The sequence below is a fragment of the Cyprinus carpio genome, chromosome B11, assembly GCF_018340385.1.
Source record: "Cyprinus carpio isolate SPL01 chromosome B11, ASM1834038v1, whole genome shotgun sequence".
In the NCBI taxonomy this organism is placed as follows: domain Eukaryota; kingdom Metazoa; phylum Chordata; class Actinopteri; order Cypriniformes; family Cyprinidae; genus Cyprinus; species Cyprinus carpio.
The window spans coordinates 13,661,732-13,680,517 of NC_056607.1; the positions used below are offsets into that span (position 1 = coordinate 13,661,732).

An 18,786-nucleotide genomic window follows, 5' to 3' on the forward strand; every position below is an offset into this window, starting at 1 on the left:
ATAGCACATGGATTTAGACTTAAAGTGACACTTGGAAAAGAAAAACTTTATTACCCTTGCCCTCCTGATATGCAGACTTTTTTCTTCCTCTGCCTGCTTAGTATGCAAGCGTTGTTGATCAAGTGATTCACAGCAGATGTTCTGAAGGGCTTTTTAAAGGAATAGTTCCCACAAAAATGAAAACACTGTCAAACATGTATGATGAAGAATTAAAAAAAAAGCACCAAAAAAGTATCATAAATTATATATTCCAAGTCTTATGAAGACATGCAATAGTTTTGTGTGAGAAACCAACCAAAAATTTAATTAAGTTGCAATTTACTGAATATCTCTTGCACGTTCACAAACTATTGAGAAAAATTCCCTGACAAATCACTGATTCGGTTCAACTCAACTCAATAGCTATGTTTCCATCACCCTACTTTAATGCACATTTTGAAGTATCGCATGAGAATCGAGTGATGGAAACGCCAAATTCTGAATAACAATCCCTTAATTCACAAAAAAGTTTTTACGCATGCTTGAGGTGGTTTTTGACTTGTGCGAAAAAAGGGTTAATGTGAATAATGGGAGATGGAAATGCATTTTGCAAATAAATTCCTTCAGGTGCATCATAAAAGTCATGTGACTATGCACTATGGGATGGCAAATTCTGACTAACCAGTGGACTGATCTCATTCCACAGCATCTGAAATGTTGTTATGGTCATTCAGAAATGCCCGAGCAAAGTCTGTCAAAGTATTTCTGTATAATAGCTTACCAGAAATGTCTTACACGACTGCATTCCCAAACAGCAGCATCCACCTCCAAAAGCAATGCCCGCATTCATTGTGTTTCGTCTGCTCCCTCTGATGCGCAAGTAATTTATTATATATGAAAATTATTATATTCAGTAGCTTCTCCTACTTTTCTTAGTGATTTATAGTGGCAGTTTATCAGGAAGTGACTATTTTATAGTCTTTGACTCGTTGGATGGAAGAGGTGCTTGTTCACAAATGTATTATGCAATATTCAAATTTTGCACATAAGTAAATTTTGCAACTTTGGATGGAAACCCGGCTAATGACTCGCTGATCTGGTGCCAGTGGTTTACAGCTAATTGGAAGGGACAACTTACAGTGAATAACAATGAAATTGTCAGTCTTTAATCTTCAAAACACTTGAAATATAGTGCAAGTCATGTAGAGCATTTTGATTTTATTTGTATAATACTTTTATGGTGTTTTTGCATCCTTTTTGAAGCACAAAGGCTAATTGCATGGAAAAAAGCAACCTTTCTTCCTTCTGTGTTCCATGGAAGAAAGTAAGTCATACGTGTTTGGAAATGATATAAGGGTGAATAAATGCCATAATTTTCATTTTCGGGTGAACTAACTCTCAAATCCTCTGCTGATTTCACATGCCTTTTGTCCTTCTTTCAACATGCAGAAAGCTCAAGACAGGTCTAAACTAAGCAGAAGCAACATCCAATTGTCTCAGCAGGGTGTGAAAGGGAATTTGCAGGAAGTGTTTTATGTGATAATGCAGCTGCCTGAATAGTCAGTGCACACCTACGCTGGAGCGTTGACAGAGGATCATAAATCGCTTGGTGCTAGTAAAAAAATGCAGATGTGATAAACCCCCACACCCCTTTTCATCCCTGAACAGCTGATAAAGTCAGCTCATTCCAGCAGACAGGTAGGCTTAAATAAAGGCCATTCAAATGGAGAACTGGGAAGGGCTTAGTTTTCAAGCCTTCCAGTGTCATATCCTTTCAACATTAAGCATCAGGAAGTCAATCTTCTTCTGGCCCATGGATCACCACAGGCGGTCAAGACATGCGCTTCTGCTTTTCTGATGTCATGACACGCTCATATAGGTCCACAGTGGAGCTTGGCAGGAGTTGGTTGATATTATATGCATAAAGCTTCCCACATCGTCTTAAACAACTTGGGTTTCACACACACAGCCTTTATGACCGATGCTTTTTATGTTTCAGATAGCTGCTGGAATGCCGAGCACTATAACAGCACCCCCAGGACCGCACATTTGCGGTTCTGCGTCGTAGGTGGTTGTATCTCATTTCACTGCGAGGGGTCAGAGTCTTCGCAGACTAAGAAATCCAGTGCTGAAACTCCCTGTGGCCCTGCCACGATCCTCTCATCTTCCAGACTACCATTTCCTTCCTCTTTCGCCCTAAGAGTTCTCTGTATAATACTGCTTCTTTACTGGCCCATATGAGAAGTCGGGCTCTCATTGACAGAATAAAGCTATGCTGACATGCTCCAAAACCCCCAGCCATGCACCACTGCATCTCCAATTGAAAGTGCATTGGTTAGACACTATATTTCAGAAAAAGTTTCAAAGACCAAAGAGTGTTAAAGCTAGTATGGAGATTTAGCATTCAAATGCTTAATAGGGAATAACTATGCATGTCATCACGAAGAAAATGCAGCTCTGAAATGCTGCTCAGATTGATGAATGTGGTAAAAGTGTCCCAGAATGTCTTATAGGTGTTCTTTTCTATTCCGCAGCTCCACCCAACAACATCTCAGTCGTGGCAGAAAACACGCCAGCACCGTTCAGCCGCTACCAGGCCCAGAACCTTACTCTGGTCTGCATTGCCAAAGGAGGCAAACCAGCTCCATCGGTGAGTCCCAGACAGTTATATGCACAAACACATGCTGTTTATACTGTAAATAGGCATCGTTTCCAGTCATTACAGATGTCCCTAAGACTTTTTTTTTTTTTTTTGGCCATGGTCAATTTTGTCCCCACTACTTTATGAAATAGCTCACAGCAGGGATGTGTTTAATACAGAGGCATCTCCAATTGTCGAGCGGCAGTTTCTTTCATGCGTGTTATAATGAGGGGAGTTCTGGCACTGGAATTTGTTATTTTTATTGTTTTGCTAGTTTTCGTTTTTTTTTTTTTCAGCTTACTACTGCATCTATTACCCATAACCCAAAATGCATGACAATGTGTCTCCACTCATAATGTCCTGGTAAATATCAAGTCATTGTGCTTTTACTTGTTCAATCGTGTGTTTTTGTTGTTGTTTTTTTTGGACAATTCCATTCTTAATGACATTGTTTACATTTCACTTGACTTGTAAATGAGCAAATCCTCTATTACAGACTTGATTTCGTGATCACATTGACATTTTCATCAAAACAGAACAAGAAACAAAACAGAAGACTTTTTTGTGTGTATGTATTTATTTAAAAATATGTTGTTTGTTGTTCCTGCATATTTTATGGGCCAGTTGGTGTACTTTTTTAGTTCTTTTTATTTGTTTGTTCATTTTTATTCATTGTTTGTTCAGTGATTGTGTCTAGGGTAGAGTGCAAAGGCCTTGTAACTGTTTGAAGTGAATCTTTTCATTGAAGTCAGTGGGGTTTTTGCGGCTAACCCACCTCAACCTCATGAACAATATCCACACAAGCTCCGCTTGAATTCAGCCAGTGGCTTGTAAAAAATCCCTCCAGCCCATTAATCATGCTCTGTGGGCGCAGCGTAATATATTCCGGATCTATCTTGCCCCCATCTCCAGCAATTAAGAGCCCATTGTGATAGGCATGTGGTGTGAAAATGATTTCCACCACCCCACCTGATGAGTCACATTTCCGAGCAAAAGGCTGACCAGCTCTGGCCTCCATTAGCACACAACCCATGAGTGCAAGTCCCAAGAAGAGCACACCCCACTGCTCCGCCCCTCATTACCAGCCAATCCACTGCCATTCATTCACACAAGACAGTCTCCGCTTCATCAGCGTAGGCTGCACGCTCATCAAACTCCCAGGTAGACCTGCTAATGCAGACGAGCAACGGGAGCCCAGAAACAGCGGTTAAATTAGAGCTGAAAAGATCTTAGTCAAAGGTTCCTGGATGTCTGGAAGGCTGATGAGGCACTTGCGATAATATTTTTCAAAGGAGTTTCAGATCTAGGCTGATGGTTGAATGTGGCTTGATTTGTGTCATACTCAATAGTCGGTTATTTTGATTTTGTGTAGTCAACTTATTCAGAGATATAAATGTTGATTCTCTCTTGCACTGTTTGAGAGTATTTCAATAGCGTGTGAATATATTTGGAAACTAATTTTTTACTGTTAAAAAGACAGTTGTTTGTGTAAAATTGCATGAGAGAATTTTATTGTTTTTAACATAAATGTTCTTAGTCAGTTTTGCTATGAAAATAAGATTGTTATCATCTTTTTATACGTTTATGTCCTCATCAAAACAAAAGCATTTGAAGGTTGTACCATACAGGAGAGTATTTAAGTTAAGTAAAAGTTTTTGTTGTTGTTGTCGTTGTTGTTTTTTGTGGTAATGAAGTATGTGGTTGAGAAATAGGGAAAGGGATGAGTAGTTTTATAAATTTTGATAAGGCATTCAGAAAGTCTCGATGGGACTAGAGCTAGATGGGTAAAATGTTTTGCCAAAATTATATTACATCTCATGTGGATTACTGCCTCTATTCTATGTTCAAACCTTAGAAGCGCTTCAAAACAGGGTTGTGAAATTAATCGTATTCAGGAAATAATTTGGTATCTCTGGACCTGAACCTGTACCATTAAGGGAGAACAATGATGTCAAAGTCACCTTGTAATACTGTAAACAAACAAACACATACTAGAACACTTGGGACGTTATTTGATTATTTACTAACGAAGTCTCCAGACACTTAGACCTAGATACTATTTTCATTCCAGTACCAAACAATATTCTGATCTGGATTAAGACAAGGCATGATGATAATAACCTGGATTTTTTAAATAAATAAATAAACCAGGAAACCAAAATAAAATGCAGTCTTAATGCTTTTAAGAGAATGTGAAAGCTTACAGTAGTCACTAAACAAGTTTTAAAACCAAACCAAAAGTAATATTTATCTTATATTGCAGGACGTTTATTCACTTATTTGCCTCTTGCTTCACTAAGCCTACAAATAAAATAATGTTATTCTCAACAGATACTGCTGTGCTCCAGGGCAGCAGCATTGGACTGAATTTCTCTTCTGCAGCTTCAAATGCCTTTCTTCTTTACTGTCTTATGATTCATCTCATTTGGGTTTTTCTGGTGTCACTGCCTTATGGCTTTCTTCTATATCATCTGAAACATTCCCTATTTTCTTTTTCATGCGTTCACTCTCTTTTTTTTTTTACAATCTTTAGTAAGTCAAATCAATGCCATGGCTTTGCAGTTTAACACCCTCTTGAAATCAATTTAACAGCCACCGTGCATAGCTTGGGGTTCAAAACATTGTATCATTCCCACAGTTAGCTGTGCACTCGGCATGTTCATCATCTCGCTTCTTTTGGAAAAGGCTGTCTTTATTTTGTCACCGTTCAGCTCTTTTCAGACAATTTTGTCTTTCAGCAGGCTGACAAAATTCTTCTGGCAGATTTGGATGTTGAATTTAAAGGGATAGTACACCCAAATATTTAATAATTCTATCAGTATTTTCTCACTCTGGTGTTACTCCAAACCTGTTATATATAATTAATAAGATGTTAAGTTCCACAAATGACAAAAAGCTAAACTTAAAGGTGCTGTATGTAGGATTGACACCAAGTGGTTGAACTAGGTATTGCAGTATAAATTCCAAATATTGGAGAGGGTTTTTTTCACCCAGCCACTCCTCCTCAGACTTGATGCACACGCAGGTTACCAGATTGACAGCACCAACAGGAATGAGCGCACTTGATGATGAATGAAATGAAATATGCTGTGGGGTGCCGGAATACAATTGGGTAAACTGACAGTGGGTGGGTTTCACAGACCAAAACAAAGACAGACATTAGCATGTTTCTTAAATATCTGCAAACATATTATGGTATTTTTATGCTTTAGTAGAGTCAAAAACTTACTTAACTGGATGAGTTGCAACAATTTTTAGCTCCTTGAATAACTTACATTTCAGTCTTTTCCTCACACAGCTGTGGTGTTTTTTTTTTTTTTTTTTTCTCGGTCTGTTGTGATTGTTAGGGTTGATGGTTTTGTTTTGTTTGTTTGTTTGTTTTGTTTAGTTTGGTTGCAGTCCACAACTCAAGAAACAATGATTTGAGAAAAAAAAAAAAAAAAAAAAAAAAAAATGTGATCTGTTCCTTTAAATGTTTAAAAGTATTTTTCCCCCTTTTTGCTAGCCAAGGTGGTCCTGAACATTATTATGTAGGCCTACATAAGCAGCATCATAGGTTTTGATTATTGATGCAATTGTAGACTTGGTTTACTAGAAGTTATTTTTCTCTTAATTATATTATATTATATTATATTATATTATTATATTATATTATATTATATTATATTATATTATATTATATTATATTATATTATATTATATTATATTAAGGTGTCTGATAATGATAATGATATCTGATAATAGAGAGGTTAATGAGGTAAAATGAGTTGCATTCAACCACCATGAGGCAATCTCACCCTTAAATAAAATATAACTGCTAAGACACCAGTCCAGTCTGTGCTGAAACGCTACTGTCAATCAAACTTTAGTGGGAGGGGCCTGTCTGTGTGACGGACAGACAAGCATCTGAGATTGTCTTGATTTGAGAAAGGGGTAAATATTTTAGTAGATATAAATAATAATAATAATAATAATAATAATAAAAACAATGGGTGGATTTTTATCATTATAGGGTGGTTGTGTACACTCACTGCCAACACACATTTCAGTTCAAACAGCTTGTAAAATTGCATGTAGCATCTGTTGACCCCTTTAAATACCATGAAGAGCAGCATTCATAAAACAGAAGTCCATCAGCTGACAGGCCAGGCTGCTGTATCCTCTGCACAATCTGGTGCTGATTGAAACAGAGATCTAGATAATCATCCCCCATATTATCCGTCATTAAAGGATTACTTCACCAAAAAATTAATATTAGACTGTGTTTTACTTACCCTCGAAGCATCCTAGGTGTATATGACTTTCTTCTTTCAGACAAATTATATTAAAAATTGTCTTGGCTATTCCAAGCTCTATTATTGCCATCAGCGGGTGTTGCAGTTGAACAGTCCACAAGTCATCAAATAAAACGTGCGCATTCATAATAAAACATACCACACACGGCTCCGGGGGTGAATAAAGGCCTCCTCTAGTGAATGCATGTGTTTTTGTAAGAAACATATCCATATTTCAAATGTAATAAACACTTTTCTCTCACTCATGTTATCTGTTGTACACGGAAGCTGTTCCGGTGGATGATGTGGCATGTATGCGCAGGGCATTTCTCCTCTGAAATATGCTAGTCTCGCAAGCTTGTTTATAGGAGCAAAAGAAACAAAGTGTCCTTATAGCAAAGGAAAACCAGTCTCCTCTTGGTTTATATCGAAATCCTCCAACATTTTTATTTGCAACTCCTCGGTTTGTACTTCTAATTTGTGACCAGCATTTTGTTTTGTTCTTTCTCCATATTCATCTCTAATCACGCAACGCAGACGTACTACGTCTTCTGCCGGAACGGCTTCCGTGTATGACAAATACCGGAAGTGAGAGAAAAGTGTTTCGCTACAGGAGGCCTTTATTCACCCCCCGGAGCTGTCTGTGGCACGTTTTATTATGGATGTGCACGCTTTATTTGAAGAATTGTAGACTTCAACTGCAACACCCATTGACTGCAATGATAGAGCTTGGAATAGCTAGGACAATTTTTTATATAACTCAGACTGGATTCGTCTGAAAGAAGAAAGTCATATACACCTGGGATGCCTCGAGGGTGAGTAAAATTTTTAGGTGAACTAACCCTTTAAGTCCGTTTGGCTCTCACTCCCACATTGTAACAGCAGAAATAAGACCATCATCTCTTTAACATTCCAGTGATTAAATATGAGCATTTTTAGGAAGTAGAAAAGGAACATCCCCTATTGTCAAGTCTCTAAATGAGCTTTCAACTCAAAATAGTGCACTTGGCAATAAGCTGTATGCTGGTGCTTTCATTAGCGTCCATTCACGGGCAAACCATTCTGCTGGCGGTGTGAAGCATTGTGCTCTGGCGAGCACGCGGAATTACATCGCTGTTTGTTTGCTGCGCTCATTCAAATCTGCAGAGATGCGGGCGCATACATGCTTTTTTTTGTGCACATCCATTGTGCAAAGCGTGTTGGAACACAGATGATTGAAACTGACTGGGTTTTTTTTGGTAATGTTGTGCGTCTAAGAACTGCCAAAAACACTTCAAGGGCACTGAACTACATGATATTTTGGCTTATTTCAGCACTTACTGTATTATTGTGCAGTATATCTTGCTTGGATAGACTCTACATTGGCTGCTGTGTAATTACCCCCTTACTAAGGCATGAGACACGAGTGCTTGCGTTCATGCGGAACTATATCGGGTTGCGTGGGGGTTAGACATGTGACAGCCCGGCATCTGCCTAAAAAGGACTTTAGAAACTCTGCTTTTCCCCAGACAACAACCAATCAAAGACAGCCATCAACAGCGTGTCAAACATGTCTAATATCTAATTTGTATCGACGGAAATGAGCATTGTGACTACGGCTGTAGATACAAGGCAATTATTGAAGGCGCATTAGAGAGAAATTAATATAAGGACAATTGATTATCCCCTGTGAAAAGAAACAATGGCCTTTTCCTGCTCATAGTGTGATAAGTCATTACCAGTAATAAGAAATGCTCTGCTGAAATGATTAATGGCGCTTACCGTAATGTACGGTAGTTATTATAACATACCAATTGAACATTGTGGGACATGTTTAAGCAATTTAATTAATCATGATTCTTTAGAAAAATGTTAGTGAGAACATACATGTTTGAGACTGTTAAAGTAAAAACACAAGTATGCCATCCGCAAAACACAAAAACTGAATTATGTTCAAACAAGGCAAAATTCAGGGAGCTGTATTACAGTATGAATAATTGAAGAGACCGTGTTTGCAAAGAACAAGGCTGGGAATGAGTTGAGCATGTTGTGTGACCGTTACCTTGGTGATTAGCATGGCTATGAATAGGAGTTCTGTGCACTATTTGCAGAGGCAGACTACCTCTCTCTCAGATCTAACCCAGATTGTGGCAGAGGATTTATAGCTCCACATGCTGGTGACATAAAAGTACAGCAAGAAAATTTGCACATAAACCAGAGATAAGGGACTCCAACATAACATTCATTAACCCAAGATAGAATTAATAGAAATTAATAGAGTTCGGCTAGACATTTTGTTTACTTTTGTATGATAAACCAAGGCTCAATTTTTTTTTTTTTTTTTTTTTTTTTTTTTTTTTTGTTAATTTATACACTTTTATGCTTTGCAATATTTGGGTATAAGTGACATTTATTAACTTAAACATTTATTTAGCAGACATTTATTTTGCCGCATGTGTGTGGTGTATACACACACACACACACACACACACACATATATATATATATATATATATATATATATATATATATATATATATATATATATATATATACCTGTATAGCATATTTTTTGCAAATTACTATTGCAAATTTACTTTATAAAGTAAAAATAATTGATTTAAAAATACACCACCTTTCAAATGGTTTGGTTTCAGTTAATTAGCATATTCGAATGATTTCTGAAGGACCATGTGACACTAAAGACTGAAATGTCTTCTGAATGGCTGGTGAAAATTCAGCTTTGCGATCACATGAATAAATTACATTTTAAAATATATTAAAATAAAAAACAGTTGCAAGGTAATAACATATCACACTAGTAGTGTTTTCACCATTTTCATTTTTTCTCTCTCTTTCCTTTTATTAGAGTGAAAATATTACTACTGCTCTGATCGGGCAAGAACAAGTCTTGGAGAAAAAAAAAAAAGTAGTGGATAACAACTATCGTAGTTTACTATTTCACTGAATGTTTATCCAGAGCAACTTACTGTACATTTCTTACAGTGCCAGTCCCCCTGGGGGGTTTATGTAACCTCGATATAGTGTGTTTACATGGAAAACGGAAATGTGATCAACTGTGGCGTTGATGCTACAAAGACAGAAGCTAGCCTATGCATGCTCAGAAAACTCCCTCATGTGGCTTTGTTTGACTAAGTAAATCCGAGGCCTATAGATCCTCCATTCACTGCAAGTGAACTAGCCTCTTTTCAGCCATACTATGAGTTATTGCATTGTCCTTTCTAAATGGTTCTGTAGTCAAGGCATTGTTTTGTTATCTCACACAACCACTAATATTAGGCATTAGCTGCTGTTTGGATCCTTAGCTATTAGCATGAGGGTTCCACTATGCCTCTGCTTTGTCTGCTCTTCCCTGTGGCTGCAGGCACAAATAGTCAGATAATGCAAGTAAAAGCCACAGTGTGGTATACGCTGTTAACCCCTCTCAGCAGCCAAGATAAAGTGTGTACTTTAGAGTACATTAGCCGCAAAAACAGTCCTCGCATGGAGGGAAATAGCGTTGTCCCTTACAAGCCTCTCTCGCTTCGTCATTCTCTGAATTTTTGTGACATTGCTAGCAGGAAACAAGACTTCTCAAGGACGTGAGCTTAATTCACCCTTGTTACATTATGTTTATTCACCCAACAGAGTGCGGGGGCATTAATGTTAAGATCAAATCAAAGCCAGACAAAGCCACACAAACATAAAGAATGGGCAAAAAAAGGCTAAAGTGCAAGAAAAGGTCGTCTTGTGTAATGCAATGAAACTTTGATCTTGTGCAAACAGAATTTAAAGTGTCCAAAGGTCCCAGAATGGACAAGCAGATTTATATACAGTATATAGCATGCAGTGCTTTATGCCAAACCCCTCTTATTCCTTCTTGTGAAGCAGTGGAGGGTTGGAAAAGGAGGGATTGAGAGTAAAAGGGGTACAAGCAGAGCACTGTGCAAACATTAATGCTACAGGCATTAGGCCTACTGAATTTAATACACATATCTGGAGGTTGTGTGTTGAAGTGGGAACTTAATTCCCTGTCAAGTGATTTACCAGCCGGGAATCTTAATACCCAAATGCACTGTAGTGGAGAGAGGCTGTTACAGCGACGCGCTAGTGGAACACAAACACAAAGCAGAAACTGTGGCACGTATATTTGCCATTCACCAGTGCTGTGGGCTGAATGATGCTTTTTGCGTTGTCCCAGATACTTTTGTTTAGGTGATTTCACAATTTACTTTGATTGTGGCAGATACTGACTATTGCATCCTCATTCTTTGTGAAGTTCTCTCATGCCTTTTTATACCAAAATGATGCTGGTTTTCATGCTGGAAATGTGTAATCTGCAAAACAATTTCAGAACTATCCTGCGTATACAATTGACAGTCAATTGAAAGAGTTTTGAGATTATATTTAAACATCCAAAATTATTTGATTTAGCATCTTCATGCAGTTACTGTTTCTTTTGATGCATCAACAAGAAGTTGCAAACTTTATTACAAATGAAATTTTTAGCAATCAATTCACACATCCAAACTGTAAATTAAATATATTTTCATATAATTTAATGAAAATCATTTAAATTATTTCATAAATGTTATTAATTTTATTTTAAGACCAGCATATTTTAGGGTCTGAATGAAGTCAGTTTCCTACGGAAGTTCTAAGAGGCCATGCATTATTATTTTTTTTTTCTTTTTCTGTTTTCTTGTGATCACTAATTAATTGTCTCATGATCTCAACACATCATGACTTAATTTTCTCAACATAACAAAAGTTTTTTTCTCGCGATCTAGACATAACAAGATTTGTTTTGAAGTTTAATTTAAAACACAATGCATGGTGAGCCTACTGTTGGTATAGTAACGCACGCAACCTTGATGGGGATATTCTAAAGCACTTCACGTGGCTTAAAGGGATAATCCATCCCGAAATGAAAATTTTGTCATTAATCACTTACCCCCATGTCATTCCAAACCCGTAAAAGCTTAGTTCGTCTTCGGAACACAATTTAAGATATTTTGGATGAAAACAGGGAGGCTTAAGACTGTCCCATAGACTGCTAAATAAATAACAGTGTCAAGGTCCAGGAAAGTATGAAAAGCATCGTCAGAATAGTCCATCTGCCATCAGTGATTCAACCGTAACATTATGAAGTGTCAAGAATACTTTTTGTACACGAAGAAAACAAAAATAACGACTTTATTCAACAATTCCTCTCCTCTGTGTCTCTCCAAATCAGTGTAGTGCCATTTTGGCAACACTGATTTGGAGAGATTTACAGTATATTATATGTGTGTGTGTGTGTGTGTGTGTGTGTGTGTGTGTGTGTGTGTGTGTTTATTTATTTTATTTATGTCGTGTGTGTATTTATTTATTTACAGTATTTATTTTTTATACCAGCATATTTAGGGGCGGATTGGAGTCTGTTTCCATCCCAAATACATTAATTCATTCATTCACTCATTCATTTATGCAGATGTTTTTATAGGCCAGTTGGAGGCAGTCCAATTTTAGTCCAGCTTACAGTCAGACTAAAGGGTTTACCTGACACTTAAAAAAAAAAAAGAGTAAATTATTTAGTCTGATAGAAGTGCAAAATGATATATTTTCTATCTCTTTTGCAGGTATATTTCAAGCGGGATGGAGAGTTGATAGAGGTGATCTCCTATGTTTCACCCACCGTGGGTTACGAGGGCGGTGGCCCGGCTAGCGTGCGTGGAGCCAGACCTCTGATCAGCAGGGATCTGGACGATACTAAGCTGAGAAAGTCTCTATCTCTGCTGGGTCCGGATGGCAGGCCCGGACGCCTGAACACAGAGACCCCTGGCCGAAGCTACATGGCCAGACAACCCGGCCAAGAGCCCAGCCCGGCCACAGAGACCATCCCAGAGACAGTGGTCAGCCGAGAGTTCCCACGCTGGGTTCAGAGCACTGACCCTCTGTACTACTTCAGCAACACGCAGATCCCCCAGAGCGACGGGTCTGTGCTGGTTCAGGCCAAACTCACCTGGACTCTGAATCCGCAGTTGGACAACGACGCCCTGTTTAGCTGCGAGATCACGCACCCGGCTCTATCCATGCCTATGCAGACTGAGGTCATACTGGGTAAGCTTGCTTTTGTTGGCTTTAACGTTAATTTGGCAGGATGCAGATCTTTAGATCAATGTGAAAGCTTTGTTTTTGACCTTCAACTTTGTTATTCACCTCCCCTCGTCTGATCGTGGGTGAATCCTTTTACATCCCCATCTGACAGATGCAGTGAGACCAACACTGGTTTCTATTTGCTGCTTAATTGTGTTACAGGAAAGCAGATTGCAGTTACTAATGCAGAATGCAAAATCTCCAAGTGACTGACAGGCCAATTCATTGAGCTGTCTGCGCAGTAGATTGAGTTAACTTAGCCACGTTATTGAAAAAGTCAACCTGAATTAAAGAAATCAAGCATAAAAAGAATTTCACATTGCGCTCAAAGACAGCATTGTTGCTGGATCTCACTGTTGCAACCCACTGATAATCTACCGTCTGCTAATTAAGATGCTAAAACGAGGATAAGCCAAACTGTTTTGTTGCGTTTTATATTTGTGTCAGTGAAATTGGTTTGTTGCGTTCACTTGTTTATACTGTAAATAATGAAAGTTGTGGCACAACTCTGCAAAAGAATGGGATACTGGCATACCTTTGTATTTTCATGGATGAGAGGCTTTTTTGCAGTTTTTGCTTTTAAAGCTACAACAAAGATGGCCTGACGATCCCATTATCACTTCAAAGGCAGCACTCACTTGTAGTCTCTGCTATCAGCCCTCAGAAAAAGGCAAGTGATGAGACTCAGAACAAGATAAACAGAGACATTTCTCTCACTTAGTTGTGCAGGAGCAGTGTAGAAAGAGATGAAGGCGGGGAAAGGACAAAAAACAGGGATACGACGAAGAAAGAGAAGATGGTCTAGAAGCTGATGCCTTTTCCATTCAATATTTCTTATTCTCACCGGCTCCGTCATTCTCATCTCATGATCTCATCTCATCGCATGATCTCCTGCTTCATTTATTCATTGCTTAGCATGTGCAAAACAGTCATTTTGAAGTCGGAATTAAACCCTGCATTCTTATAAGTACAGTAAAAACAGTAATATTGTGAAATACAATTGCAATTGATTTGTATTTGAATATATTCTAAAATTTGATTTATGATTTAAAATGTAAAGATTATTTTTTTAACAGCCATTACCTGAGGAAATAAGACTGGAAGATATAATGTATGCAGCTGCTTTAGTAAAAGGTTTAATTTCAGTTATTATCATGACACTTTCAGTACAGGTGATCCACTAACCTGTACCCAGTCAGAAAATGAAACGCAAGTCATAGAAGCATTCACAAGTCATAAATCTTTCACAGTTGTGAATATTTTCACATGAGACACAAACATCTTGACAGCGACTCAAATTTGTATTACATTCACTGAATATTAATGAGGCAAGACTTGCACTGCGCTCTAAATGGATCCGGTTGGTCTGTGGAGGCGGTGTTCTCAGAACGGCGTCCTCACCTCAGAGCATTACGGCTGGGCTTGTTGCCCTGACTTGGCTGTCTGTCAGTCATATCCAGATATGCAGTGATTCAGTCAATGCCTCTCCATAATTAAAGCCGAGCCAGGCTCAGCAGTAAGGATTTGCATGGGTGAAGGTGCTACTGATTCAGCAAAAACACAGAAGGGGAATGAGTTATATTCTCACATCCAGAGGCTAGAGATGATCTATGCTTGCACACCAAGTTCCTCCACCCAGTAGACTGATAATAAGTATGTGGATGTTTGTTGTGGGTTGTGTGTGGGAGTGTGAATGAATCTGTGCACATTCAAACAACATCATTTCTCTATCAAGGGTTTCTATGGCTTTGAGGTTCAGTGGACCATGAGAAGTTGGTCAAACATATCTGAGAAGAAAGCCAGGGTTTAATACGACATGATTTATACATACTGAACATGGATTCTTTGTTGGTCCTGGAAGAACATTTGTATCAATAGTCATAAGTAAGCCTAAAGGTAGAATCTGATTGGTTGATAAAACTGTTGATCCAAGAACATGTTGTACTTGTGTAAATTACTTTAAGAACAGAGTCATCAAGTTGGACAGTGTTAGCTCTGCTGAATACACCAGCTTGGGCTGTTTTTTTATTTATTTTTTTTATGCGGATCTAGTTGATATTGTATATTTAATTGTGCATTAGGATAAGTTAAATATTTTCCTACTACATATAATAATGTTTTGATGACTAAACTTTGAGACTGTAGTTGCCTCCTTTAGTGAAGCCTGACAAGTCAATGTCTCTGTTGCTCATCGGATACAGTGCTTGCAGCCGTAATCAAAGGTGAGGACATGGGTCACCAAATGCTCCTCCTGGAGTTGGTCCCAAACATCTGGCCATCACCTTACTTCAACAGCAAGCTTTTTATAAGGCTTTCTCGGGCTAATTCTGTTTTTCAAAAAGAAAAAAAAAAATGCTATGGCAGAACAGTTACCTGGCACCACGAGCAGGAAAATGTCACAGCTCAGTGAATTTTTTTGTCAGCTCCGGTGGTTAGGGCTTAGGTTAGGCAATCCGAGTATTGATCCGTTAATTCAACCACTTGGTACGGAAAAGGCAGGGTCAGCCTTTGAGTGCCCATTGCTCTGTCAGAACACAGGCACTATCAATGGTCTCCTTTTGTTTTTCAACTGTTTTCTTAGTGAAAATCAATGGAGTCATTGAGTCATGATTCATGCCTTGACAAGCTCTTAATCTCTCTTGTGTATTGCATTTCACATCTCTTTCTCCACTCCGCAAAGCCTGGCCGCTAATATCCCCGATCATTTCCATAATAAGCAAGCAGGCAAAGGAGGATTTCTGTGCATTTGGTGTAGTGTCCTGCCATAACTTGATTTATGTGTGAAATACACATTCATAGGACCCATTACAAATGTGAGAGTGGAAATCATAATCCATTAAGCAGCACAGCACCGGGGGGTAATCATTAAACTGACTAAGACTGGCCTGATGCCTCATTAGCTTTTGCTGGACACTCTGTGGCTTGATTGATGGCTAAAAGCATGATTAGCCATTGTTTCACATAGTTCTCAGTAGTTGGATTATCTGTATGTGTTGTAGGAGCCAAAGCGTAGCATTAGCCGTAATGAGAGTTGAAAAAAGGCCACAGTGGGATGTATTTTTAAACAATTTCAAGTCCAATCTTCATTTACTAAGCTTCGCTCTGGAGTTATTAGTGTTAGCGCAAACATATGGCTCACAAAACTTGTTTTATTGTTCTCAGGGCTACGTAGAGTGGATGCTGGTAATCTTGGTAAATGATGCAGAACCACTTAACACGGGACCAGTCAGAGGCATTCTCACACTCAGACCCTGTCGCTATAAAGCACCTAGCTCATGCTGCCGAATAGAGGAAGTTTCACTTGAGAAACTTGTGGTCTCACTTTCCAGACATGTACAAAATCACTGTCTTATCTTCCCCTGAGTACACAAGAGAAATCTTCAGTGCCTGAGAAGGTCAAAATATGATGTTTTAACCTTCCATTCCTTCATCACATCCCAGCCATTCTCTGAGACCAAATTAAACCCATCTGGGAGATTCGGTCTACACAAGACAAGGGAATTAGTTCTCTAAGTGTCTCTTATCTTACTTCCTCCACCGTTTGCCTTGCACGCTCTGTTTCTTCTTCAGTAATGAGTGTCTAACCAATTTAGGTCCTAGTCTCTCTTGGGAAATAAATACTCCTCAGCAATTTCAATGAAGGAAACTGAGAATCTCCAAGTTGACCTCCAAGTCAAACGCCATGACTTTAGTCTGTTAATGCTATGCTGGTATACTAGTATTGTTGTAACTGACAGTGTTTTCTCTCATTTCCTTCCGTAGCGGCTCCTAAAGGGCCCAAGCTTATGATAACCCCTACCAGAGCAAAGGTAGGGGATACGGTTCGCATCACCGTCCAAGGTTTCCAGGTAGGATCTCCAGTGGTAAGTCTATGGGGGTTACGAAACCAGGGCCAAGTTCAGTTTTGGATATGAGGAGGTTTGTCCCGCATGTGCAGTTAAGCCTGTGTGATGTATGGCTATAGTGACCATTCTTACAGAGTGTACAATACAACACGTGTATCTGTCAGCTCCTGACCTGGTACTGCTATCCATGAGCTATCAATCTAAATGGTCCGGCCTGTCCGAGAAGGGGTGCACTGCGTCTGACGAAATCAAACCGTTCAATCATGTAAGTTGCTATGAAATCAAAATATGGGGGGTTTCAAAGTCCTTTGAAGGTCATGAGAACAAAAACTCTGAAAATGATCTATTGAAAAGCACTTAAGGCTGCAACTCAAAAAAAAAAGACCTTGAGCACTCAAGGTTATTAGAAAGTATTGGACATATATGGGTTGTGAGATAAGATAAGAGTCTAATAGAATCAAAATGCATTTGTAAATGGTCTACAGACACTCAGACTGAGTGACAACAATGCTCTTTGGATGAAATGGCATTTAAGTTGCGATTATCTTTCTTCCCCAATTGATTTCTCTGTGGCACTCTATATTTCAGTGTCATCTATAAACACAGAAGAAAGGAAACAAAACTAATGTGGTGTTGCATTTAATAAATATCCTTAAATGAAAACTATCATAAAATCACTAAACGATAACATGGGTCACATTTGTTCCATTAAGATGTTTATCCGTTTGCATGCTGTTAGCTGTTAAAGGAAATAATTGGTGATTCAGAACATTACAAAAAAATATAATGGTAATACTTTATTTTAAGAACCAGTTAATAGTGAATATGTGTTCCCTATAAAGGGTTACCAATTTTCTTATTAATTGGGTATTGTTTTCCAATAAAAATATCTGAATAATATAGGATGTAAAACATCTTTAAAGTAAGAAACAATTATTTGAGCAGCAAACTTCTAACACTTTCTGAGTACATTTATTTGTTTGACCCTGTTGGCAAATAGTGTTTACCTTTTTTAAGTATTAAACCTCACTAAATTGTTATGTTTGTGCTTAATAGGAAAAATAATTCAGTTAAGACAAGATTAAAAAATAAAACACACACACACACACAAAAATTAATTAGTACAGTTTTTGGGGTACATGTATAGTGTAGTATAAGGTAGGCTATAATATTTTCTTTAGTCTTAATAACTGCTGTTTTGTTTCTCATATATATTTATCTTGGTTAAAAAATGATTTCCAGTAAAATGTCATAAACAAGACACTAAAACGGATCTAGAAAATTGTTTTTGCAGTGAAAAATCTATGCTTGACAACAATTAGCCCTAAAAAATAAGGCAGGCTGATTTATTATGCTAACATTTAGCTTCTTTTTGCTAACGCTGAACTCCTCTTACTTGTGTTTGTGTTCTGTTTGGTATTCTCACCAGAAGGCATAAGAGCATCTGATTAAAAAACAAATCAGCTGTTTGTTGATGTATTTCACTGCAGCTTTCAGGGATTTTGCGGCTTTCGTTTGTTCTTGTCAGACTAGCTAGCAAAACAGGTGTGAGCACAGAGCTAGCCAGGAGCGCTCTACTGTCAACGGCGCCAAATTTATACTTGCTTCAATAGTCCATCAGTTCCACAAGCCTAGTGAAGCAGGGAGATTGTCTCAGTGTAACTATCACCGTCTGCCAAAAGCTAAAAAAAAATCTTCCCCAGCAGATAAACACAGAACAGTTTGGTGATGATCCGCCCAATCATTGTGACAGCTCTGACTCAGAGATGTGTCTAGCCAACGGCATTCAGGTGGAAAGAAATTAGACCTGATATGCTATCATCACTGAATCTACTTTACGCTATTTTGTTTGTGTCATGAATTTAAAAGAATGTTACAGTAGTTGTGTTTTATTCCTCGTGGAAATTTCAGGTTTAGCTGTGTTCTGGCC

At 38.3% G+C, this 18,786-nt stretch overlaps 1 protein-coding gene across 2 annotated transcripts in view; it reads left to right on the forward strand.

Annotated features, from left to right (window-relative positions):
- The window catches only part of LOC109069555 (immunoglobulin superfamily member 21-like), a 191,324-nt gene that overhangs the window by 163,630 nt on the left and 8,908 nt on the right, over nucleotides 1-18,786 (forward strand). Inside the window, exons 5-7 of one of the 2 annotated variants that reach the window (XM_042734023.1) lie at nucleotides 2,514-2,629; nucleotides 12,495-12,975; nucleotides 16,774-16,874. In XM_042734023.1, the coding sequence (XP_042589957.1) occupies nucleotides 2,514-2,629; nucleotides 12,495-12,975; nucleotides 16,774-16,874 (698 nt within the window). The remainder of the gene's footprint in view (nucleotides 1-2,513; nucleotides 2,630-12,494; nucleotides 12,976-16,773; nucleotides 16,875-18,786) is intronic. The other variant, XM_042734024.1, reaches the window with a different exon arrangement.